Raw genomic sequence first — 27,497 nt, 5'->3', positions numbered from 1 at the left:
CCATGGTACAGTGGGGCTGCAAACCTGGACCTCCCAGTTCCTAGTCGGGCCCTCTAAGCAGTACACTACACGGACCTCGGTACTGTAGGATTGAGCAGCAAAGGTGAAATTGCTTCTTTTTACTGTCCTGTGCATCACTTTATTATATGTGACTATCACTCTTTTATGTATGGCACATCTGTTTAGCCTCAACTAGAGTCACAGTGTTTTCGGCTCTGGCTTCAGCTTGGTGGAACACTCTCCTAAGTGAGCTCATGGCCCTGTGGGATCAGCTTCAGTTCCACAGGTCCTGTAAAATGGAGATGTTTTGCTGGGCCTTTTGTTGAGGTGATGGATGTTCCATTATTTTGGCCTTCCCTGTCTCACCCCCACTTCTAACTTAGTTATTTAGTTAGTACAGGGGGTATTTGCCCACTGCCCTTTTGATCATGGGCATTTTTATAGACCTCTGAGCCATCTAGTAGGTATGTTAAGTATTATATTACATAACTGTTTTATTATTTTATCTTATTTATTACTTTTTAAAAATGTTGTGAGCCACCCTGAGCCCTGCATGCAGGGAAGGATGGGATATAAATTTAAACAATAAATAAATGTCTGCATACAGACCATGTTTCCCACCCAGAATCATTTCCTTTAGGGAAACTTTGAAATATTTGCATTTCATGTTGAATTAAAAACTCAGCAGGTAAGAATGTACCCCTGCCCTTTCAGTGATTAGTTAGCTTTTCAGTTCTACAGGACTCTGTCTTCTTTCTGTTTTTACTTTAGCACAAAATATAAATAACTTTTCCAATTATTTTAATGAGTAGACAGAAAGCTACATTGGACAGGGCTGCAACAAGGAGGGAAGTAAGGCAAATTTTTCCCCCTCATTCTTGTGCTCATGGAAAAGTTGGTAGGTCTGACCTCTATAAGTCTGTGAGCACAACCCATTTGACTTTTAGCCCTAGTGTATTTTAGGTATTCTCAGAAATGAAAAGGAATGTCTGCTTGCACAAAAGAAGAGTTTTGTGTCTTGATAGTGAGAGCAGTTACCAGTAAAGATTTTTAGTTGGCCACTCTTTGTACCAGAGCATCTTGATGTTTCTTGGTTTAATCTCAGTTAGTTTCAAGCATCATGTTTTCCAATTTTCACAAGTTTTTGTGGCTTTGATTTTCTGTTTTTGAAACTTTAGATACAATGTAGTGCTTTCATATAATTGCAGATATAGTGAAAAGAAAAAAATGTAATCTGGGAGGTTTGAAGTTTGTCTTAGGGCCAGTCTCTTTTTTTTAAGTTTCAAGCTGGATCCCAAGGTGTATACTGTGTATAATGTTTTTCCTTTCTCCAAACTGTGTAATGAATGTTATGAAGTTACAATTGTTTTTTCATGATTTTTATCTCCACTTGCACTGACTAAACCTGAGGTAATAATAAGTATAGCACATACTTCAAACCATGTTGATTCTTATCATATACTTTTTAATAACTGGGGAGTGCTGCAGTGATTAGTGTTGCTGCATTTAATTAAGATGTGCTTTATCTTTTCTATTTGCATATATTATGAAATACAGCAGGATCACATTTCTACTCCCCTCCCCTTTTTTGTCACATGGACCTTTTCTCTGTGTGTTGTCTCCATATCAGTTGCTCATCACAAAGGTGTGCTAAACTTCATAGTACATATCTTTAAAAGCAGAGGCTATACCATTTATTTTCTTTTTACTATCCCAGCCATAGAAAGTAAAGGAAAATACACCCTTCTGCTAGGGTGGTGGCCTGGTTTATTTTTTCATTCAACCATTAGTTTATTCTTTCAGGGGTTCCACACTGGAAAAGGGGCATCCATCAGACAGTAAGGGCTTTATATATGAGGGTGTTGGTGTTTCAAAGGGGAGACTGTTGAGTCCCAAAAGAGCCTTTCATGGTGTACTCTCAGCGTGCATCTGAGGCCACTGCTCTGTTCATCAGGAGGAGAGGCAGAAATGCGGGCTTCACTTAGCAACTGTGTGTTTCACTGGTCCCTGTGCTCTCTGACGTTTGTTTACATATTGAGAGAGTAAATGGGTAGAACAGATGGCAACCAGACATTTGGTGGTTCTGTTCCCTTGCACTCCTCGGGGGTCTTGCATTCAGTCTTTGCCAGAGTTCGTCCTAAAACAAGAAGCCTGTTCGTAATTATGAAGCCTTGTTGGCAGTTCACTAGGGTGACAGATTAAAGTACATAGTTAAATAATTACAAGACTGAGTTTATAAGTCCAGGTAGTTGCTTCTAAAGCCCTGTCCATGGACCTGATGTGGGTTTTGTTGTGTTTCAGTTGTGAAATAAAGACGTTTCCTATTGGAAAATTTGGTATTTGGTATTTAAAAAGCAGCTAACTGCAGTCTTTTCACCAAAGCAGTTTGAACAGATTTTATGCTGTCATGATAACCTTGTCAAATACAACTTCGTAACTTTCTGGGACCCTGTGTGTGCTTCAACTTGCTTAAAGTTACTGACTCAGTTTTATTTTCTGTTTACATAAAACCATAGTTCTGCTGGGGCAGGTTTGTGCTGAAGTGGGTGGTATTTTATCTGTTGTAATTTCCCTAATGTGGGGAAACCATGAGGAATATTATGTTCAAGATGTAGGACTACAGGAGACTACAGGGTGAAGTTTTCAACTTTGAGAATTTTTTATTCATAATTAATGCTTTTGCATTGGAAATTTATTGTTGGTTTACTACTAAAACTACTGCTGAATGTGTTCCTGCTTTTTTATAAATCACACTTTACCGGGGAGGATAATTTAAATCAGTGGTCCCCAACCTTTTTGGCACCAGGGACTAGCTTTGTCGATAACAATTTTTACACGGACCGGTGATGGGGGGCGGGATGGTTTCAGGATGATATAATTGTGCACTAATTAGTTTGGTGTAGTGGTTAAGTGCACGAACCCTTATCTGGTAGAACCAGGTTTGATTCCCCACTCCTCCACTTACAGCTGCTGGTGTGGCCTTGAGTCAGCCATAGCTCTCGCAGTTGTCCTTAAAAGGGCAGCTTCTGGGAGAGCTCTCTCAGCCCCACCCACCTCACAGGGTGTCTGTTGTGGGGGAGGAAGGGAAAAGAGATTGTGAGCCACTCTGAGACTCTGAAATTCAGAGTGGAGGGCAGAATATAAATCCATCATCATTGTCTTATTACTACATTGTAATATATAATGAAATAATTATACAACTCACGGCCCAGTTGCTAACAGGTCATGGACCGGAATTGGTCCACGGACGGGGGTTGGGGATCCCTGATTTAAATCACTTCTTGAACATCTAGTACAGAAGTAGCCAAACTGAGGCTCAGGAGTCACATGTGGCTCTTTCACACATATTGTGTGGCTCTTGAAGCCCCCACCACCCTTTTGGCTGGCTTGGAGAAGGCATTTCTCTCTTTAAATCACTTCTCCAAGCCAAGAAAATGCAGTTAGTTAAAACTGCTTTCTTTCCACCTCCACATCGCCCATTTATCTTCCATCCGTTTGTCCGTCCATCTGTCTTGCGGCTCACAAACATCTGAGGTTTATTCTATGTGGCTCTTACATTAAGCAAGTTTGGCCACCCCTGCATTAGACTTTGCTTAGTGGAGTGGTAGGATGCATGCTTATACTATACACAGGTATTATTATGATACATACTTTTAGTAATAGTATAATATCCTGTCTTTAAAAGCATTTCACTCATTCCAAAGAGTGGGGCTTTTTTTCTGGAAAAAGAGGTGCCAGAACTCTCAAGAGGGAAATGAAGGAGAAGCATGTGGGTGCCCCTCACAAACTTTAAATTTTTTTTGAGAATGTTGTTTCCATGAAAAAGGTTCCAGAACTCCATTCCACTGCATTCCCCCAGAAAAAAAGCCCTGCGAAAGAGAAAATATTTATTATGGCTTTTTTCAGAGCCCTGCACATTTTCCAATTTTCTGTTGTAAAAATTGAGAATGAGACACACACCTCAAATTGTAATACCGCCCCCCCCCCCATCACTGCATTGCACTGGCTTTCAGTGGCTCTTAGGCCAATGTGGTAGAGAGAAGACAGAGAAAGAAGAAGCCTGCTTTTTAATAAATAAATAAACACACACACGCAAACACTTTATATCTTAGTTCTACATGATTTTCCTTGAGGTCTCCCATTCAGATTTTTGATGAGCTTTACCTAGACTTAGTTTCTGTAGTCATTATAGTAATAAGTGTCCCTAGACTGTAGGAAGCAACCAAACAAGACACGTGTCCTGGGAGAATTGCTCCGCTTGCAAGCCAGCAGTCTTTATTTTTATAGGATTTTGGTCTTAGATTTTGTCATCACAATCACAAGACTCGCACAAGGGACATGCAAAACATTTACCGAAATACCGAAATCTACCATGACAATTATCCAGAAATAACTTGTCTCAAGGTGACAGACGTAAGAACATCTCTGTTTCCCCACATTTGAGAAAGTCCCTGCTGACCTTTGTCTGGGTAGCTAGACTCGTGATCTTCCCACCCATCTAGTGGTTGCTGGGTCAAAAAGTCATGTAACTGCTCTCTGTAACTGGGGCAAAGTATCAAGTCTCTACTGCATGATGGGTAAGTGCAATGTGTTACTGATTCAGGGGTCCCTGATCATGTTGAATGGTACCACACTAGACCATACAAAATTGCCCTCCCTTCTGAAGTCACTCAGTAACTAAGCTGCAGGAAAAGTAAAAAGGTGGATTTGTTATGTCTTTATACTGCTGATAAATTATGCTCATTATTATAAGATATGAGGATGGGTAAAATAATGTCAGCATTTCTGCAGTGGAAGATTGTGTGCAGTGCTAATATTCTCAGAAACCATGTATAAGGCTTAACTGTTCTGTTTATTTGACCCATTCTAGAATCTGTATTAACAGAATAAGAAAAATGACCCATATCTTGGATAAGAATGCTTTATAATAGTTTTTGGAAAGCCTTGCCATATTTACTTTATCTCATTTGCATTTCTGAAGAATGTATATGTTATTCGTATATATGTACTTTTCTTTTCTCTTTGACAGACAGATGTGTTGGTGCTAAGTTGTGATCTGATCACAGATGTCGCTCTTCATGAAGTAGTGGACTTATACCGGGCTCATGATGCCACATTGGCCATGCTGATGAAGAAAGCCTGTGAACCTACGGAGCTAGTACCAGGACAAAAAGGGAAGAAAAAGCTGGGTAAGCAAATGCTCTCAGGTTCTAACAGCCAGCACTACCACAGAAATTGGCAGCTGTGACACAATTTGACAGTTTTCATGAAATTCATGCAGAATATGCTAACCAAAAAGACATCCCATCATCTTTGTGTGTTTTCCAAAAAATAATGTGTTTTTAGTGTATTGTCCTGATAACGATCCAGTATCCAAACCGGCATGGGGGTGGGGGGGGGAGGGCAGGATTCAGATTCCACAAACAGTCAAAGTAAATCTTACATCTAGCAATAAATGTAGTACTCCTGCTTGTGCTATGTTTTAGTTGTGGAACCTGATGGTTCCACTATCTGAATTTGTATTCTTCATTGAAGAATGTTTGAACTTTTTTGTACTAAATTAATATGAACCTGATTATAGAACTGAGAGAAAGAAATTATTAAATACCAGATATGAACTCTGTGGTTTAAAAGATAATTGCTGTCTGCTATGGTAGCTTAGTTCCTGATGCTCCTCCTGCTTAGATTCCTCTTCTTTCCTCCTTGGGCTGAGAGTAAACACAGGCCCTCCAGAGCTAAACTGCTTCTTGTTCTGTTACTTATATCTTCCTGTTTGCTGTGACATGGAGCAGATGCAATCCATCAAAACGTTGGATAAACTGTAAAGTGCAGGATTTAAAAGTATGTTGGAACTCCCACTTTCAAGGAGACATCACTTCGTTTGGGGATTTTTTCTGGAAACTTCAGTGTATTTGTCCAGGATTCTACCCATTAATGAGTATTCTTGTATGAAAAAATAAATCTTTCCACAGCTGCCAACTGAGGTTTGTAAAAAACAATCTGATTTTTCAGTGAGATAAGAGGAGCAATTAGCCATGACTTCCTCAGGATCATTGATTCTTAAGAATGTAGATGTAAAGCAATAATATTGATACAGTGTAAGACATATGAAGTGCTCTGTTTTTAATTCACCAGATGTACATGGGCTAGCATTCTTCCTCCGCCACTTCCAGGTGCAGGTAGCTACAGCAGCCCCATATAATATTTCTTCATCTTTCTTTGGTTCCTCCTCTGAATGTGTTTGAGAATTTTCAGGAATGCTTTCAATGATCAGACTTCAATGAGCAAAGTTAGCTGACATTTATATCTGCTGTTTTCTCAGTGGATCATTTGACTAGCCCTACTCTTGCATACCTGGCGGAAGCTGGATTCAGGTAGCTGGCTCAGAGTTGACTCAGCCTTCCATCCTTCTGAGGTTGGTAAAATGAGTACCCAGCTTGCTGGGGGGAAAGTGTAGATGACTGGGGAAGGCAATGGCAAGCCACTCCATAAAAAGTCTGCTGTAAAAACGTTGTGATGCAATGTTACCCCCAGAGTCCGAAACGACTGGTGTTTGCACAAGAGACTACCTTTTTTACCTTTGCCTTTACTCTTGCATTAAAATAGGGCTGTAAAATCATTTTGTTATAACTTTCTGTTTTAGTGGAGCAACGTGATTTCATTGGAGTGGATGGCATGGAAAAGAGGTTGCTCTTCATGGCCAATGAAGCGGATTTGGATGAAGAAGTTATCATTAAGAGATCCATCCTGCAGAAGTAAGCTTTGATGTTCTGTTTTAGTTAATTTGTTGGGTGCAGAATTAAGAGTGCTTGTAATCAAGAGTGCTAAAACAAATAGCTTTTTAAATGAGAGCAACAGACAAGGAATTATTTTCCAAATTTGAAGGGTCATACCTGTATGGAGTTGTGAATGCATAGGCAGGGCTGGGTGTATCCATATTTGAAAACAATTGAATTTCATGCCCAGGCAAATGTTTCACATACAGAGAATCTAAATTCTGTGAATGGATCAAATTGCATTTTTTCATATTTGCATAATTTATTCTGCAGTTCTTGCTAGTTTGCATAATGTATTCTGGTTTTGGTAGGCAAGCACCACTTTCTACCACTGAAAATATTATTCAGCCCTGTTCTTGCATTCTGAGATTTATTCAGGTACTGCTGCATACTCTCAGCATATCTTCATATCCATATGGGTTAAAATCTGGCTGTTTGAAAATAGAAACTGCAGTTCTCAAAGAGCCTGAATTCTGTGCCCACTTCCATTCCATGATCCTGAAGAACTGCACAGAATACACAGAAGCAAGGAATCCCAAAATATTTGTGGCTGTGATCATGCAGTAAACAATGGAATCTGGTGCTTTTAATCCAGGGCAAAAAACCCAAAGACTAACATTTGTCAGCTTCCTCTTACTTTCCTATGACAAACTAGCATGACTACCTCTCTGGAATTTTTAAAAAATGTATAGTATCTGCTACCATAAGGCAAACAACTACTGTGAGAGACCAGGATATTTCCTCTTCAAAATTTTGTTTTAGGGGCTTATGGAGAACAAGCTACCTTACATATTAATAGTTTCCAGTGTGACAACAGCTTTCATACAGACAGTTTAAAGATGCCTTTTTGTTATGACCACCATCTTTTAAAAACATGAAGAACAAGGCTTTGCATTTTATGGCAGGAAATCAGTTAAAGGTAGCTATTAAGAAACCTTGAGTTGGAGGGGAGATATCCATGTGAGCTTCAAAAATCATATCCACAGTACTGGAAGTGCTTTGGATTGGTGTCATCAAGTATGCTGAGGTAGAAGACAGGTGCATTAACAGAAGTGCATCTGGAGCCCCCACTGCTTAAGTGGCAGGGCAGGGAGGAGGCATCTTTGCTCAGCCACTGTGCATCCTGGGTGTGGAGAGGTGCTCATTTAGACCCTTTCATCAGGACAGTTTGGAGACTTCTCTTCATGCCCATTTCTCAATCTTGGGGGACCAGAGAAAGTATCTGGGAATGTAAAAGGGGGCTCACATCTCAGAATGCACAGTATCACGTCTGTAGCTGTCCTCAGGGCAAACCTAAAAGCAGCCTGTTTCCAGATTTGCCATCATCCTCAGGAGTTAGAGAGCAGTGGCAGCTGGAGCAGTCTCAGCTTGTGTTCTTTAACGCTGAGGATGGTTGTAAATGTCACGTTCTCAGGGTGTAGACAGGCAGGAGTCCAAAGCCAGTCAAAGGTCAAAGTCCAGGAAAGTCAAGCAGGAGCCAAGTCACCAATGAAGAATCACAAACCAGAATCAGAAGTCAATGTCCAAAAGCCAAAAGGTCAGGGTGCCAAGAAAATCAAGCAGGTCAGGATCAGAAAGGAGCGTGGATGCAAGCCAGAGAATAGACTTGTTGCTTCCACAAGGTTACCAGCTCCTGGGTGGGAGCTATATGGGAGTCTCAATCAGCCTGGTCCCTGGGTGGCAGTGACTCTGCTAGAACTCAGGGCTGAGCGATCTGAAGCCTTGGGGTGCCTCATGTCTTCACTCTGAAAGTTCTTTCCGGAGCCTGCTTCGAACTCTTGAGATGGGAGGAGGAGAGATTAGAGGAGATTGATCGTCAACAGCTGACACTGGTACCTGGAGAGTGATTGATGGGCCAGCTGCTGTTTGTTCAGCTGAGGAACTGGCTGACAACTCTTCCAGGTCTGTTAACCCTTCTAGCTCCTCCTTGTCAGGACTCATGACACTATCCCCCCCCCCCCGCAGGACCCCCCCCCCAGATGGGCCAGGCCAGTCAGGGTAGGCCATGCGGAGCTGCTGCATGAGGTCAGGGGCGTGTAGGTTGTCCACGGGTTCCCATGAACAATCCTCGGGGCAATAGCCTTCCCAGTCCATGAGGTACTGGAGGTCCCTGCGATGGATTCGGGAGTCCAGGAGCTGGTGGACCTTGTATTCCTCCTCGTCATCGACCAGGACAGGAGGCGAAGGTGCTAGAGGTGGCGGTTGGATGAGATCCAGTGGTGAAGCAGGAACAAGGAGGGACCAGTGGAAGACTGGGTGGATGCGGAGGATGGCCAGTAGCTGTAGCTGGAAAACAATGGGGTTGATTTGGTCCATGATCAGGTAAGTCCCCGCAAAGCGAGGGTCCAGCTTGCGTGACTGGCCAGGCCGATGCAGGTAATGGGTGGAGAGCCAGATGTGATCCCCAAGCTTCAGTGGGGGCCCCACCTGTCACTTTCGGTCAGCGGCTGTCTTGTAGGCCTCTTTAGCCTGTTGGAGCTGCTCTCGAAGCAAGTCCTGGAGAGCCCAGAGTTCCTTCAGGTGCGCATCAGCAACAGGGACTGCTATGTGGGGCAGGACTGTGGATAAGAAGCGAGGGTGGTACCCATAGGTGGCAGCAAATGGGGTCTGTTGCATGGATGCCTGTATGGCATTGTTGTAGGCAAACTCGGCCAGGGGTAGCAAGGTGGCCCAGTCAGCCTTCTGGTAGCTGGTGTAACAATGCAGGTATTTTTCCAGCATGGCGTTGGTGCGTTCGGTCTGCCCATCTGTTTGGGGATGATACGCTGAGGACAAATGCACCTGGATGACTAACTTGGAGTGCAGGGCTTGCCAGAATCGGGAGGTGAACTGGGGACCTCGGTCTGAGATCAAGTGTGCCGGGAGCCCGTGCAGGCGAAAGACGTGCTGGAGGTAGAGCTGGGCTGTTTCAGGAGCCGTGGGCGGCTTGGGACATGGAACAAAGTGAGCCATCTTGGTGAAGAGGTCCACCATCACCAGGATGCAAGTGTGCCCCTTGGACCTGGGGAGCTCAGTGATAAAGACCAAGGAGACGGTGTCCCAGGGTCCTGCAGGTGTAGGTAGGGGATGCAAAAGCCCTGGGGGCTTGACCTGTACATCCTTGGCTCGCCGGCAGACGTCACAGCAACCGACATAGCAGGCCACGTCGGCATGGACGCGAGGCCACCAGAACTCCCGCGTGAGCAGGTGCAGGGTCTTGTGTTGGCCAAAGTGCCCTGCAGGAGGGGAGTCATGGGTCAGGCGGAGCATGTCGGCCTGAAGGGGTCCCATAGGCACATATAGGTGCCCACGGTGCAGGAGGAGACCTTGGCAGGTAGAGAGGACCCCGGCTGGGCCATCTTGCACTTCCAGGAGGCGTTGCTGAGCCCAGGGGTCTTGGGCCTGGCTGGCCTGGATGTCTGCAGCCAAGGTCGGGCGAATTGTGATGGCAGTGAAGACCAAGGGTGCAAGGATGAACCCAGTTGGGGTCTCCTCCGTTAGAGGCACAGCATACTCGTTTTTGGGAGAGGGCGTCCGCTTTCCGGTTCTGGCTCTGTGGAATGTAGGTGATCCAGAAGTCAAACCGGGAAAAGAAGAGGGACCACCGGATCTGACGCTGGGTGAGGCATCGAGCAGTTGGTAGATGCTCCAGGTTCCGGTGGTCAGTCAGGACTTGGACGAGGTGGCGGACCCCTTCAAAGTGATGCCTCCAAACCTCGAAGGTGGTCTTGATGGCCAGGAGATCCTGCTCCCAGATGGTGTAGTTGCGCTCTGTGGGCGTCAGCTGCTGTGAGTAATATGTGCAGGGTTGTAGTGGCTGAGAGGGATCCTCCCGCTGGGATAGCACTGTGTCGAGGGCCACACTGGAGGCATCGGTCTCTACTGTGAACAGCAGCTGCGGTCTGGGTAATGCAGGAGCGACTCGGTGGTGAAGCAGGTTTTCAGAGTGGTGAAGGCATGGTCTGCCTCTGCAAACCAATGAAATGACTCTTTGGGCCAGAGGAGCTGGGTCAGAGGCGTGGTTATGTCAGCATCGGCAGGGATGAACTGGTGGTAATAATTGGAAAAACCAAGGAACTGCTGTACGTCCTTGCGGTTCCGCGGTGTTTGCCAGGTCAGGACTGCCTTGACTTTGTTCTGGTCCATCGAAATCCCATGGGGTGAGACGATGTGGCCAAGGAACTTGACGGCTGTTAAGTCAAAGGCACACTTCTCTAGCTTGGCATAGAGACCATGCTCGCACAGGCATTGCAGGACCTGGCGGACAAGCCCTGCGTGCTGGGCGGGGCTTTGGGAATAAATTAAAATGTCATCTAAATAAATGAGCAAAAAGTGGTCAAGCAGGTCGCGGAACCTGTCGTTCATCAGCCTTTGGAAGACAGCGGGGGCATCGGTCAGGCCAAAGGACATCACGAGATACTCGTACTGGCCATAGTGGGTCCCGAAAGCCGTCTTCCATTCGTCTCCTGCATGGATCCGCATCAAGTTGTATGCACCCCGGAGGTCCAGCTTGGTATAGACCTGGGTCCCCTTAAGGTGATCCAGTAGTTCTGGGATCAGTGGCAAAGGGTAGCGGTCCCGGATGGTTCAGGGCCCAGTAGTCATTTCAGGGCCGGAGCTCAGTGCCTTTCTTCTTGACAAAAAGGGGCCTGCTTCGAACTCTTGAGATGGGAGGAGGAGAGCTTGGAGGAGATTGATTGTCAACAGCTGACACTGGTGCCTGGAGAGTGATTGATGGGCCAATTGCTGTTTGTTCAGCTGAGGAACTGGCTGGCAACTCTTCCAGGTCTGTTAACCCTTCCAGCTCCTCCTCGTCAGGGCTCATGACACTAAAAGATACACCTATAAAGTCAAGTCAAGTCAAATCAAATTTTATTCTTATATCCCGCCCTCCCCCACCAGAAGGCGGGCTCAGGGCGGCTCACAGACATGACACGTCATGATTCAATTAAAACAAATAAGCAACATTTTAAATATAATACAGTTACATAAATAGATTAAAATAGATAAAAATAGGTGCTATAAATTCTGTCGTCCCAATTACATACTATCAAACATCAGTTACAATTGCACATAAGATGGCTAAAGTTACGATGATTTAATCAGTTTAGTCTGGTCCTAATTCAAATGCGAGCTGGAAAAGAGAGGTTTTGCAAGCCCTGACTCAAGGAGGGGTCCTATTTCCTTTCTTAATGGTGCTTGCTTTTTCTCCTCTTGCTTGCTTCTAGAATAGAGTAGATCCCATTCCATATGTTCACTAGCTCTCCCTCCATCCTTCCAGTTTTTTTCTCCACATCTCCTCCAACAAACTCACTTTTCCCCCCCTGCCATTCAGTTCATTTGCTTCCTCCCTCACGAGCTGATACCACTTCTCTTTCCACCTCTCTTCCCCTTCTCATATTCCTGCATGGCTTCATTGTGTAGATTTTTTTGATCTGCATCCTTGGGCCAGAATTAGATATATGGTAACATTTGGAGCAGATTGTCCAAATGGGATGGGGTATGTTTGTAGCAAGTTTTGTATTTGTCACATGCTCACATGCTCTGCATATACCTTAAGACTGGACAGGGCAGGAGTCATAGAACTATGGCCAACTGTGGCTATTCTGTGTAATTTTCCCTATAAAATTTTCTTGATGTCACTGAAGCATGGATAAATGTTTGTCAGTCTTGCAGATTCTCCTACTTCTTGCAGCTGTTACAGAAAACCCATTGTCAATTGAGTGGGCATATCAGATACCATTCCCCTCTTACCTAGCATAGTGGCATCATGGCATTATCTCTTTAAAGCTCAGATGATGGAAAAGCAGTTTTCTTGTGAAGTTCATTGTCCCTCTGCTTCAATTTTACCCCAGACGTTCTGATAAAGAAATCACAGTGAGTCTTCTGAAAGGGACTAACTCTCGAACAACTATTAACTGCAAAATTCTTTGCAGCTGCTTATAGAATACGCCAGAGATCCACAGCAACAAGTTGATTTGTTTTATTACAGGGTAAAATTGAATTTTTATCTAGTTTTATATTATTCCGCTCAATTGATACTTTTTTGTTTTATTCTGATCTGTGATCATAATAAATATATTGATTGATTGATAAAGCTCAGATGATGGGAAAGCAGTTTTCTTTTGATCAGTATAATGTGTTGTGGATATGATCCTGTACTAACCAAAGGTCCAAAAGCTATTTCTTGTCTTGTTTATTTTTTTGTCCATTTAATTTTGGTTTCAGTGAACTCAACAAAGGCTACACTTGATTCTCTTAGCAAGTGACATTCAGTTAAGCATAAAGATATGGTAGCACAGCCATCTTTAGATATTTATAAGCAGGGAATCTTCAAGGACTTACGGGAGGCATCTCCTCTATTTCCCCACTATTTTGTCTTTCCCTTCCCTAAAAGCCCCCTTAGCCTCTCCCTCTTTTCCTGCTTCCTTCTCCCGTTCCCATCAACCAGCCCTACCCTACCTTTATTCCTCCCTTATCTTCAGCTTACTTCCCCTAGGAAAACTGCTGGGCTGTGCCAAACCCAGTTGTGCAATGATGGGAACGCTCAAGTACTTGTATGGGATTTCCCCGGTATCCTCTCCCCACACTATTTTCTCTTTTTCCCTTCCAAGCAGCCCTTGCTTCCTTTTCTCTTTCCAAGCAACCAAACAACCTTTTATCTGCCTTCCATTTTCTTCTATATATATTCTTCATTTCTCCACAGTATGGACCTAAAGTAGCTTATTATCTTGCATTTTATCCACATAACAACCCTGTGAGGTAGTTTAGGCTGAGATTGTCTCAAGGTCACCCAGGAATCTTCTATGGCAGAGTGAGGATTCAAACCTAGGTCCCCCAGATTCTAGTCCAATGCTGTAACCACTGCATCGTACTTGCCCTCTTTTCATATATGCAGTCTGCAAAGAGGAATGTGATATCCAATTTACACTTCCAGACCTTCTGTTCAGTCTTGTTTCTTTCTTGGGATCTTTATTTAAGCAACTTTCTGAAATTTTGTAAGTCATAGTGTTCCCAGTGCCTGAGAGGATGGAGCGAATACTCAGAGAAATTCTGACATCCAGATGGAAGACGTCTCAGCTGTTGGAATGGTCAATGATTTTGTGATCACTCTAAATTAAATGGAGGACAGCTAAACATGCCAAATTAAATACTTTAAATTTCCAGAAAGTTGCATGCCGGGGTGGGGGGGGGATGTTCTAAATAGATAGGGTGGATCTTTGGAAATGTAGTTTATTCATTTTCTAAATAAATAAACAGATAAAAACTAAACATTGAAATAATTGAGCTAATTATTGGATATCAATACTATTTGGGGCTAGTGTCTTTGAGCAAAGAAATATTTAAAACTGAGCTATCAGTATCTAAAGAATCCAGAATTTCTGAATCAGAATTTTGTACACATGCACTTCAGATTCTGAAAACAAGATTTACACAGTGTTCAGACATAGTTCCATAGGAAGTCTTGCCCCCATATTTACACTGGTTATGGCTATATTTATTTCCATAGTTACTTGTTCAGTTTAGATGAATACTAGTCTGCAGATCACAATTACTGTATCTTGGTTAGTTGACACAAACATGCATTTGTGCCAGAGAAAAGCTGAAGTAGTGTAACTTCAAACACTGGGTATAGAGGTGAGATGGATGTTTGAGTCTGAGCAGTTAGTACAGACTTTGAAGCCTTACTTCCCCATATCTCTTCTCCCTACACATTTGGCAAGTAATATGTTTGGAAAAATTATTCCTTTGGTTCCCTGTGCCCCCCCCCCCCCCCAAGAGTGAAGCCAGATATATTTGTTCTCATTGAGTGATTACTACAGGCAGGGAATTGTTTGCCTCACCTTAGACGTTTATGGTTACACAAAGACAGTAAAAGACACCTGTTGGAGCAGGTCTAAAGTTAGAGCATTTCCTTTTAAAAATGCTGTGGGTTGTTTGAGGATGAGTCGCCCTTAATAAACCACTAGCCTTCGTGGGTGTTCCATCTGTGCAAATGCAGGTGCAGAGCTGCTTGCAGAGGATGTGCTAATAAATCACAGTGACAATCCAGTCTGCTCATTACCTCATTCCAAAAGGAATACCTCCTATATAAATGTATGGGCTAGTCGCAAGATGCCTTTGAAGTGTTAGTGAAATCTAGCTTTGAAGGACCTTACTTTTATATATGAAAAAGTATCCCCCCCCCTTCCTTTCCCCTTGTCTCACTTCGAGATGTAAATTTAAAAAATAGTGCTCTAAAATTTATGATAGGGTGGAGGGAAGAAAGCATATTCAGGAGCAACTGACATTAAAATACCAACATGAGTTTCAGGAATCTCTAAAACACTTTTTAAAAAGCCGTATCTTCTTAACTTAAACCCTCAGCTTCTGTTGCCAGGATCATGGCAGCTTGAATTCTGTCGCATCTTATAATTCCATAAGAGTGTAGATCTTATAACATACATTTTTCCAGGTTAATTGGGGGTTTTATGTCAGTGTTGAGATTTTTACAGTTTAATCTGACATGATGTACATCACTGCAGTTGGAACAGGAATATCTAATGGGGAAGATGTGTTAAATAGCTCAGAATTTTCACTTGTGGACTAACTCCCTGTTCCCCATAAGCAGTTAGTTATTATAAGTGGTATGTAGAAGGACTGGTGTCAGACTGGCTGTTGACTATACAGGAATTCTTTTGCCTGCCATTGTATATTTTCCCATCTTGATTTGTATGGGTTAATCACACTTTCCATATCAGCATCCTGGAGAAATTTGTCCTTGGACTGTCTCAGTTTTGAACAATATTAAGAAACGTACTAAAAATATTTTTTTAAATTAAAAAAACAGTGTTACTGTGTGTGTTTGTTTTCATGTACAACGCAAGTTCGCTTCTAAACTCAGGAGAGGGAGAGTTGGCTTGGTTACATTGTGCCTGTATTTGCAATACAGAGATAGCAGAGTTTCTGTTGGCAGAATTACTGTGCATCTTGTAGGTTTTGCTAAACAGCTTGGAGATGTGAAGCAGAAAGGGAGATGGCTGTAGTTACAGTAATGGAAAACTCTTACTGAATCTGACCAAATATGCTGTAGATCCCATTTGTAGGTCTCTGAAGTGGCAGTATAGTGACAAAGAAATCTTTCTTCTCTGCTTTTGTTACATCAACTGAGAGATGTGTTTGATGAACTTTTCTGGGAGAATTAAAGTTAGTTAAGTATCATATCTGAACTCCTGGAAGATGAACAAACTATTGCCAATGTAATGCTTTGTTTGATTCTTTGCTGGCAAAATTGCTCATATGCAGTCTGACTTGGATTCCACACTGAGTGCAGAGTTAATACTGCCAGTGTAGGAAGCAACTGCTTGGTGCAATTGCTTGGATCAATTCAGTTTGCTCATTCTGGCTGATGTAGATAGTTTTATCATACAAACTACAATTAAAATTTAGGACAGATTTACTTGGGAATGAGATTTTCAGATGAACTGAATCCAGGCATGATCGAGGGATGCCTGGCTGCTTTCGGCTATCCTGTCAGTTTTGGCATAATTAATCATTTTTACTATGGCAACATTTTCTGAAGGGAGGTACTTAAAGTCTTCTTTACCTCTGCTTTAGGAAATAATTTTGTACAGAAATGTTGTTAGGTTTAATTATTTATTCAGTGATTCCAGATCAAGCCTGCTCATTCTGATTATTACAAAAATAACTTTTGTAACTATGAAAACATGGTCTAGTATTTGGAAATACATTCTAATTCATCTACATTTAGGAGCTGAAGTTCTATGGTTAGGAAGCAGTAAGAGTGAACTTTAAAGGTAAGACTATGAGTTATATTACATTTGACATGTTCCTTCCAACCCTTGATTATAGAATTATTCACTATTTTATTGACAGTTTGTAAACATGAAAAATACTGTTACCCTAATTTCAGAACTTGGTAGGTAACCACTCATTTTTAATCCTGTATAGCTCCAAATTAAAGTAAGTGAACAGGTATGTTGAGAAGCACTTTGAAAATCTTTTCATAGATAGAATGCTAATTTGGGAAGAGTTTGCTTGTATTGTGTTGTTTTTTTTCCCTCTCTGTACTTTTAGAGATGTCTCTTCTAATGCCAATGTTGTAATATCAGTGCCCCAAACTATATAACTGTGCGCTTACCACAAGAACTGATGGTTACTACTACTTTGGGAGAGGACAGAATAAGTTACAAGAGCAACCTGAGTTTAAAAGTATTTTTGAAACACTGTATTAATTTACTTGCTCACTTATTAGATCACAAAAGGGGCCCCCAAGGAGATTCACTTTAAAATCAGCAATAAAACAAATAATAAATGCAATCAATAAACAGTTTGAAACAGAATTATAAGATATGACCAAATAACCAGTAAAATCAACAGCTTAAACACTAGCTGGTACTTAACAGAAACCAGTAAAATTGCCCTCAAACCATGGAGTTTTGCCCCAGAACCAGAGCATTGCCCGCAGTGTGCCCATATTACTTCCAGGTGACACAGTCACATCATGCAACATTGCTGTTGGGAGGGGGGGAGAATTTCCCTCTGTTGGCCAGCAGCGGGCAGAAGCCCACAAAACTAGGGAATCCCCTATCCCTGACTGGGGAATTGTAAGCTTACTGCCAATGCATTTCCTGGAGACTGCCAAGTGTTTATAGAAAGTGGACAGGGCCAGGTTGGGCTTTTGCCCAGTAAGGCTTCTGATTAGGTATTGGAGATCTGATTGGGCTGGAAGGGCCATTGGCCTGATCCAACATGGCTTCTCTTATGTTCTTATGTCTGAGGCAGTAATGTTCTGTATTCTTGGTGCTTGCGGGGCAACTTGGTTTGCCAGTCCCCAAGTCTGGGCAGGGAATCCCTCAGTTTTGCAGACTCCTCCCTGCTGCCAGCTGGCTGTCGGGGGGAAGCCCCACCCCAAAAACCACTATGTACCTTTAGATCTCAGGCAGGTTCAGAAGCTTGCAACTGCTTCTGTTTTGGAAGGTATGTGTGCCTTTAAATCTCAGCGAGATGGAAGCTGTGGGGAGGGGACAAGCAGGAAGAGCCATGTGTGTGTGTGAGAGAGGAAGCCAGAAAGCCCAGTCCCTCTGTTCATTTTCAGAAGCTGTTTGTGTAGTAAAAGGGATACTAAAAATTTAACTAGAACCTGAGTATGGGATAGAGGAAAACTCCACTCCCTAGACCTCCCTCTGTAAGTTGGTTGAAATACAGCAGATTGTTACATTCAGCAACTGAGAAAAGCTATTGATACCATTGCCCCAGGGAGATCACGAAATTGTGGGCTTGCAAACTTTATTTTGGCAGCTTTGTGAGTATGTGTGAGAGTTCATTTTCAATTTAGTGGCTGTGCAGCTGTTGTGGAACCACTTGAATGCAAAAAAGAGGAGGAGGAAATGAAGACTGTATTCAGGGGAACTGCACTGCTGTATTTTTATTTATTTTGGGGAAATGGGAAAGTCTCCTGGCTCCATCCCCAAAGTCTCCAGATATTTCCTGGACTGCAACCCTAGGGGCAACAGTGGGAGGGCTTGTGGAGCTCTGGCCCCACTGATGGACCTCTCAATGGCACCTGGGTTTTGGCCACTGTGTGACCCAGGGTGTTGGATTGGATGGGCCCTTTGCCTGATCCAACACAGCTTCTCTTATGTTCTTATGCCTCTCAAATTGTGGTTCTTCAGCAACTCTCTTATACACATGTATAAGGAAACACAATAAAACAATTTGCAATGAATTCAAGAGGACCAGTAACAAACAACAAAATTAAAATGCAGATTTTAAAAAATGTTGCTTTGACAGTGGCTGCCACCACAGCACAAAGAGCTTCATTGTGTGATGGAAGATAAGCTATGGCAGCCATTTTGTGACTGGCTGAACCTCCTGTGGCAGCCATTTTGTTGCTGCTTCCACCCATACTGTGCCATAATTGCAAAGCTGCCTGTAGGCTCAAAAAGGTTAAGGATCTGTACACTAAGAGATAAAGTTTATTAATTGCATATATAGGTATACTGGCAGTTATTAGGTACTCGAAAAAAATAAAACAATCCTCTGTTCACATCAGTACTGTTATCTCAGCATAGTAAATAAAATGAAAGGTATTTTCATGTAGGGACGCAGTTTTTAGAAATATTTCTGGACTAATAGTACTGTGTTAGATTTTCCAGAAATTATCTGCCTTTCTAAATATAACACACTTAAAACACTTTGTAAACAGATATTAAAGCAGTAAAACCACAGTGGCATGATCTTCATGAGCCTCTTCTCCCTCTTTGGGCCCATGTGGATTACATTATAATGTCCGTTATGTAGAAAAAAGAGGCCAAGTGTGTATCCCTGTAAAATCTGTGTGTGTTCAAGCTGATGGGAGGAGCTCAAGTGAGCCCTGTTGTGATTCCTTCCCAGTGCCCACAGCAAAGTTAGACCAGTAAAACAAACAATTTTTGCAAAGAACAAATAAGGTGATTTGGAAAAATTCTAAGGTATTCTGTAAACAGTTGGATCACTAATAAAATCCACTCTTGTCAAATGTTTGAGAGGTCATAGAATCATAGAGTTGGAAGGGACCTCCAGGGCCATCTAGTCCAACCCCCTGCACAGTGCAGGAAACTCATAAATACCTCCCCCCGCACACACCCAGTGACACCTACCCCACACCCAGAAGATGGGTGTGGGGGAAACCCTCCAGAATCCCTGGCAAAACTGGCCTGGAGAAAAGTTGCTGCCTAATTCCAAAGTGGTGAACAGCATTTCCTTGGGTATGTAAGAAAAGGCCACAAGAACTAAGCACTGATGCAATCCTTCCTGCCCTCCTAACAATCTGCCTGAGTTAATAGAATCAGCATTGTTGTCAGATGGCCATCTAGCTTCTGTTTGAAAACCTCCAAAGAAGGAAAGCCCACGGCCTCCTGAGGAAGCCTGTTCCACTGAGGAACTGCTCTGTCAGGAAGTTCTTCTCTAGTCGAAAACTCTTCTGATTTAATTTCAACCCACTGGTTCTGGTCCAACCTTCTGAGGCAACAGAAAAGCTCTGCACCTTCCTCAAGTATTGGGAGATCAAATATCCTGGTTCAGTGAAAATGGGTATGTTGGATGGCCTCTTGGTATATATGGGCCGACAAATGTGTGGTTCTGTTGCTTGCAACATTAATCATAATGCTTCATTATGAAAATGCCATAAAATTTATTGATGTGAATTTTAACTTTGAGAATTCTGAATATTCTTGAGCCTAACTTTTGAAAGTGTTTGTGATGTGAATGTGTTTTTTTGTGTGTATTCGGAGTATAAATTATATATTTTGTGGGGATCTGCTGAAGTTGTGAACAATCACTCTTCTTGGACCATTCTTTAAACCATAGAATCAGTGTCTGTGCTCTAGCAATGGCACAGAAGGGTGAGTATGAGGTCAGAGAAATTATCCATGCTTGTTTGAACACAGTTTGAATGTTCTTTGCCACATGTTAGACATATGTTACTCATCAGTGGGCTATGGAACTCCATGACGCAAAGCAGACTGGAATGTAGAGTCGGTTAACACCCCTGTCCTGGTCGGAAATGTATTGACAAATGTAAGGAAATGGGATGGAGAAAAAACTATTATATGAAGCATTGCAAGGGTAGCATGAGAAGTGTGGCTATTTCTTTCTAGAGTCATTGAATTCTGTTGTTTCAAGTTCAGTTCAAGTTCTTGTTCCAGCTTTCTTTACTGTTCAGTGAATCATGAAATGTGTGCTTTAACGGGGTATTTTCCAGGGAAATACCTGTGGGATTTTTGCAGGCAACTGATGTTTTGTCTCTTTCCAAAAGAACCTTGGCCTTACAGAACTGTTGCTGAAAACTCATTACTCAGTTTCAGGTGCATTGTACTTTGAAAGAATACAAAGCTGAGCTTGTTGTTTTAAAAATTAGGTATATTTTGTTTTCATTGCATTATATAATGCCAGTTTGCTACACCTACTGTACTGACTGCTGATGGAATGGTGCATGGCTGACCCATACACTGTGCCACAATTTGACACCAGCAAGTTGGGTGAAATATCTTAAGCCCTTTGGGGGCAAAGACCCAATATAAATATTTTAAATGAATAAAGCATAGTAAAATATTAGCAAGAATCGTTTGCCTACAGTTAAACTCTCCATCCTTGCTTCTGCCATTGTCCTACTTGGTTGAAAACCACACCAACTCTCCATGTATAAAGAAATCTCAGTAATTATATTTTAGAAATCTACATTGCAAATCTTAACAATTACTTATATACCAAACAATGTGAAAAATCAATACAGTGAGAAAAATAAAAGCCCTTTTGTGGTGGTAAAATGGAGCACCCTGATTGGTTGGGACTGTGCTGCATCAACCTTTGGCCCATCAAACCATTAATCAAGGTCTATTGCATTCCACTGGCTGAGGATTGAGACTCTGTTTTGCAGAGGAGAGAACAAAAGCCTTCTCTCAATTGGCTGAGGGAGGGAGGAGGAAGGAAATAGCCACAGAAAGCTTCCCCCCAACTGGTTGAGTGTTCCTGGGTCTTCCTGGTGAGTGTGTAAAAGGAAGAGAAGCAAGCAGAGCCCCTGTTTGGAGCTGCTCTGCTTTCGTTTTCCTGTTAGAATGGATAAAAGGAAGTACTTCTTTACCCAAAGGGTGATTAACACATGGAATTCACCACCACAAGAGGTGGTGGCAGCTACAAGCATAGACAGCTTCAAGAGGGGATTGGATAAACATATGGAGCAGAGGTTAGTTGAAGTTAGTTGAACTACAGCAGATGGTTACATTCAGCATCCAGTGGTTACATCCAGATGGTTACATCCAGTGAGTATATTGCCCCAGTGAGTAAATTGCTCCAATGAGATCACAAAAATATGTGCTTGCAAACTGTGTTTATTTTGGCTGCTTTTTTAAGAGAGAGAGTGAGTGTGTGTGTTCACTTCCATTCGTGGGAGTGCAGCCAGCTGCTGGGGGATGAGCAAATGAACAGTGGAACTGCTCTGCTGTATTTTTATCTATTGGGGAGGGGGTGGGAAAGCCTCCTGGCTCCACCCCTAAAGTCTCCAGGTATTTTCTGAGCTAGACCTGGCAACCCTGCAAACAAGTTTGGTTCTGTCAGTAAAAGGCAGGGGGAGGCCCTTCCAAGGCCTATTTTGGCCTTTGAGGGAGAACTCATTGTCCTTTGTAGGGCTGCCAGTTTTAGGTAGGTGGGAAGTTCCTGGAGATTTTGTGGTGTAGACTGTGGAAACCAGACTTTGGGAAGGGGAGAGACCCCAGCTGAATATAATGCCAGAGTCCACCCTCCAAAGCAGTTGTCTGGAGAAAGCAGAAATCTGTTGTCTGGAGATCAGTTGTGATACCAGTTCTTCAGTCCACCTGGAGGTTTCCTACCCTAGGCCTGGCGACACCCTCTGGGTGACTTGATGCCAGCTGACCGGCATGACTTAACTAGGTCTGGCTGCTTGCTCCTGTTCAACAAATGCAAAACAAAAAACCACCCCATCCTGTGATATACTGACTAAAAACATTTGGTAAAACTTTTTAAAAAGTCATATAAATCCTTTTTTACACATGATAAAGAAGTACAACTTTACAACATTACAAAGAAAGGTCCATCCAACGAGCACCCAGATGTAGGCTCATTTCTTCAAAAGTCCTCCTCAGGAGTATTTCTATTTTCTTCAAAGTAATCAGCCTCTTATTAAAATTCAGGATTAATATTGGGAGTAAGCCAGGCCTTCGCCTCTTCTTTAAACAGATGCATAAGCCTTCTGAATTTGGCTGGCAAAATGCTCTCTGCAGCCTCTTTATTTTCTTCAGAATTTCTCATCCTGGAATAAACCATGGTGATTATAGTGGGATACAACACAAAGCTGGATGAAAGTGGATAATTTTTAAATAAATGATTCAAAAATATTTTCCTGATTATTATAAAGAATTTACCTCTCAATCCCAGGTAGCTGAACTGCTGGACTGTCTTCAGAACTGATTCACCCACAGTGATGCAGGGAGGGTGATAATCTTCCTGGGGTGCAGGCTGGTGGAGAACTTCTGTCTTCTTCAGACTAACTTCTAGGCCGAATAGCTTGGCAGCCTCTGCAAAGCAGGACGTCATATGCTGCAGAGCTGATACCGAGTGGGAGACGAGTGCAGCATCATCAGCAAACAGTAGCTCTCGGATGAGTTTTTCCATTGTCTTGGAGTGGGCCTTTAGTCGCCTCAGGTTGAACAGGCTGCCATCGGTGCGATAGCGGATGTAGACACCATCGTCATCATCTAGATCTACTGCGGCTCTTTGAAGCATCATGCTAAAGAAGATCGTAAAGAGAGTTGGCGCGAGAACGCAGCCTTGCTTTACACCTGTGCCTATTGGGAAGGGCTCCGAGAGGTCGTTGCAGTGTCTGACTTGGCCTTGCTGGTCTTCGTGTAGCTGGATGATCATGCTGTGGAACCTTGGGGGACATCCTAAACGTTCCAAGATTTGCCACAGGCCTTTCCTGCTAACGGTATCGAAAGCTTTGGTAAGGTCGACAAAAGTCACATACAGAGCCTTGTTTTGTTCCCTGCATTTCTCTTGGAGCTGCCTGAGAACAAATACCGTGTCGGTGGTGCTCCTGTTAGCTCTGAAGCCGCACTGGCTCTCTGGGAGGAGTTCTTCTGCAATGGCGGGCACCAGTCTGTTCAGGAGTATTCTGGCAAGGATTTTGCCTGCGATGGAGAGCAGGGTTATCCCCCGGTAGTTGGAGCAGTCTGACTTTTCCCCTTTGTTCTTGTATAGGGTGATGATGATTGCATCGCGAAAGTCCTGTGGTAATTTGCCTTGTTCCCAGCAGGTGACAAGTACTTTGTGAAGTGAGCTATGTAGTACTGTGCCCCCATGCTTCCAGATCTCTGGTGGAATTCCATCAACTCCTGCTGCCTTGCCACTTTTCAGTTGCTTGATGGCTTTAACAGTCTCTTCTAGAGTGGGGATCTCATCCAACTCTGTTTTCACTGGTTGAAGTGGGGTGAGGTGAATTGCTGAATCTTGAACTACGCGGTTGGCACTAAAGAGAACCTGAAAATACTCCGACCACCGGTTCAATATGGATGCCTTGTCTGTGAGGAGCACTTGGCCGTCTGCACTACGCAAGGGACTCTGAGTCTGATATGATGGACCATATACTGCCTTCAGGGCTTTGTAGAACCCTCTTAAATCACCAGTGTCTGCACACAGCTGGGTTCTCTCAGCAAGCTTGGTCCACCACTCGTTCTGAATGTCTCGAAGCTTGCACTGGAGGTTGCTACATACAGCGCGAAAGGTTGCTTTTTTCCCAGGACAGGGGGGCTGAGCAAGATGTGCTTGGTAGGCAGATCACTTTTTCGCCAGTAAATCTTGGATCTCTTGATTGTTCTCATCAAACCAGTCCTTGTTCTTCCTTGTGGAGAACCCGAGGACTTCTTCAGAGATCTGCAGGACGATAGTTTTTAGGTGTTCCCAGAGTACTTCTGGAGAAGGGTCTGTGGGGCAACTGGGGTCCTCAATTCTTGACTGGAGTTTTGCCTGGAAGGCAGCTTTAACTTCGGCTGACTGGAGACTGCCAACCTGAAACTTCCTCCGAGGGATACCTCCTCTCCTGGGTGTGGGTTTAAAGTGAAGACGGAGATTGCAGCGTACAAGACGATGATCCGTATGACATTCTGCACTGGGCATTACTCGGGTGTGTAAGACATCTCGAAGGTCTCTCTGGCGCACCAGAATGTAGTCGATAAGGTGCCAGTGCTTAGACCGTGGGTGCATCCAGGTTGTCTTCAGACTGTTCTTCTGCTGGAAGATAGTGTTGGTGATGGTGAGCTGGTGCTCCATGCAGAATTCTAGCAGGAGGCGCCCGTTGTCATTGCAGTTGCCAATGCCGTGTTTGCCAAGTACTCCTTTCCAGGCTTCCGAGTCTTTACCTACTCTGGCATTGAAGTCGCCAAGGATGATCACCTTGTCCTCTGTAGGGGTCTTCCGTACGAGGTTGTGTAGATCAGCATAGAACTTGTTCTTTTCTGCAGGATCTGCTTGAAGGGTTGGGGCATACACACTGAAGAGTGTTGCATGCTGCTTGTTTTGAAGGGGGAGGCGCATGGACATGATGCGATCTGAGTGACCTGTTGGCAGGTTTTCGAGTTTGGAGGCAATGGAGTTCCTGACCATGAAGCCAACGCCAGAAAGGCGGCTCTCAGCCTTTGACTTACCTGACCAGTAGAGGGTATAGCCAGCACCGTGTTCTTGAAGACTACCTTCCTCAGGGAAACGGACCTCACTGAGAGCTGCTATGTCGATATTCAACCTGAGAAGTTCGTGGGCAACTAGAGCAGAGTGTCGTTCAGGGCGACCACTGTCTACTGTGTCAAGCATGGTTCTGATGTTCCAACACGCAAGCTTTGGGGTGCATCATCTCCTCAGATGCTAAGATCGACAAGGAGATCGACAACAGGCTGGCAAAGGCAAACCGTGCCTTTGGCCGACTGCACAAAAGAGTGTGGAGCAACAAGCATCTGAAAAAAGGCACAAAGATCAATGTTTACAAAGCGGTTGTGATGACAACCCTCATCTACGCTCCGAATCGTGGGTTTTATACCGTCATCACCTGCGACTCCTTGAGCGCTTTCATCAGCGCTGCCTTCGCACCATCCTCAACATCCACTGGAGTGACTTTGTGACCAACACTGAAGTTCTCAAGCGGGCGGGGGTTACCAGCATCGAGGCACTGCTGTTGAAGACGCAGCTGCGCTGGGCAGGGCATATTTCTAGGATGGAAAACCACCGCCTTCCCAAGATTGCCCTGTATGGCGAACTCTCCACCGGCCATCGAAATAGAGGGGCACCAAAGAAGAGGTACAAGGACTCCTTGAAGAAATCCCTTGGCACCTGTTGCATCAACCATCACCAGTGGTCTGACCTAGCCTCAGATCGCAAAGCATGGAGGCACACCATCCACCAGGCTGTCTCTTCTTTTGAGAACGCACGCATAGCTGGTCTTGAGGACAAAAGGAGATTGAGAAAGAATCGCACTGCTACAGCACCAACCCTAAATCAGACTTTTCCCTGCAGCCACTGTGGCCGGACCTGCCTGTCCCGCATTGGTCTTGTCAGCCACCAGCGAGCCTGCAGCAGACGTGGACTATTGCACCCTTCTTAAATCTTCGTTCGCGAAGCCAAGCCGAGAGAGAGAGACCTCTCAATCCCACTTAAGCGTTTCTATTTATGTTAGGAGCAAGCAAGTCTCAAACGTTTTCTCTAACCAGATGCACAAGCCTTCGGAATTTTGATGGCAAAATACTTGAAAACTAACTCTACTTAAAGAAAACTATTCTAGGTAACTCCATGCAGCTGTGTTTTGAATATAACTTACAAGACACAGTGTCTTGCTCCATATAGTAAGAACATAAGAGAAGCCATGTTGGATCAGGCCAATGGCCCATCCAGTCCAACACTATGTGTCACACAGTGGCAAAAAAACCTAGGTGCCATTAGGAGGTCCATCAGTGGGGCCAAGACACTAGAAACCCTCGCACTGTTGCCCCTCCCAAGCACCAAGAATACAGAGCATCACTGCCCCAGACAGAGAGTTCCATCAAAATACCCTGTGGCTAATAACCACTGATGGACCTCTGCTCCATATGTTTATCCAATCCCCTCTTGAAGCTGTCTATGCTTGTAGCTGCCACCACCTCTTGTGGTGGTGAATTCCATGTGTTAATCACCCTTTGGGTAAAGAAGTACTTCCTTTTATCCATTCTAACTCGACTGCTCAGCAATTTCATTGAGTGTCCATGAATTCTTGTATTGTGAGAAAGGGAGAAAAGTAGTTCTTTCTCTGCCTTCTGTATCCCATGCATAAAATTGTAAACCTTGATCATGTCACCCCTCAGTCGATGTTTCTTCAAGCTAAAGAGCTCTCAGCGTTATAACCTTTCTTCATAAGGAAAGTGTTCCAATCCTTTAATCATTCTAGTTGCCCTTTTCTGAACTTTTTCCAAAGCTATAATATCTTTTTTGATGTGTGGTGACCAGAATTGTACACAGTACTCCAAATGGGGATGCACCATCAATCTATAAAGCGGCAATATGATACTGACTGATTTGTTTTCAATTCCCTTCCAAATAATTCCCAGGGCAGTGTCTGTCAGAACCAGGTTCTTACTGTGGAAGCTGACTGGGTGATTTCAGACCAATCACAGACTTTCAGCCTAGCCTATCTTACAGGGTTGTTGTGTGGATCAAAAGGGGGAGAGGAAAATGATGTAAACTGCTTTGGTCCCCACTGTGGAGAAAGATGGTGGCAGGGGGGGGGGGGGAGATGGAAAGCTGAAGTCAGAGGGGCAGCTAGAGGTAGGTTAACGGTTGGCTGAGAAGGAGGGAAGGTTGCCAATTCCAGGTTAGAAAATTCTTGGAGATTTGAGAGGTGGAGACTGGAGAGGGTGGGGTTTGAGGAAGAGTGGGAACTCAGGTACAATGCCATAGACTCCACCCCCCAAACCAACCAGTTCCTGCTGGAGGCCCATTGTTGCCAATCTCCAGGTGAGACCTGGAGATCACTCAGAACTACAACTGCTTTCCAGATGGGCAGATATCAGTTCCATTGGAGAGAATGATATACTCTGATTCATTATACCCTGCTGAAGTCACACACACCCCCCTTGACAGCCAGTGTGATGTAGCAGTTGGCACTTCAGAGCAGGATCTGCCAGACCTAGGTTCTTGCTGTGGAAGCTTACTGAGTGATTTTGGACCAGT

General features: G+C 43.8%; 2 protein-coding genes across 2 annotated transcripts in view; both read left to right on the top strand.

Moving 5' to 3' along the window:
- Window positions 1-27,497, top strand: part of EIF2B3 (eukaryotic translation initiation factor 2B subunit gamma) — a 209,080-nt gene that overhangs the window by 24,024 nt on the left and 157,559 nt on the right. The window contains exons 4-5 of the mRNA XM_060231736.1: window positions 5,030-5,189; window positions 6,644-6,755. Of these exons, the coding sequence (XP_060087719.1) occupies window positions 5,030-5,189; window positions 6,644-6,755 (272 nt within the window). The remainder of the gene's footprint in view (window positions 1-5,029; window positions 5,190-6,643; window positions 6,756-27,497) is intronic.
- Window positions 1-27,497, top strand: part of IPP (intracisternal A particle-promoted polypeptide) — a 523,673-nt gene that overhangs the window by 455,293 nt on the left and 40,883 nt on the right. The gene's annotated exons all lie outside the window — the stretch shown is intronic.

This window comes from Heteronotia binoei, chromosome 2, assembly GCF_032191835.1.
Source record: "Heteronotia binoei isolate CCM8104 ecotype False Entrance Well chromosome 2, APGP_CSIRO_Hbin_v1, whole genome shotgun sequence".
Classification (NCBI taxonomy): Eukaryota; Metazoa; Chordata; class Lepidosauria; order Squamata; family Gekkonidae; genus Heteronotia; species Heteronotia binoei.
The sequence above is the reverse complement of the archived record's forward strand: the minus strand, read 5'-3'. Positions and strand labels throughout refer to the sequence as shown.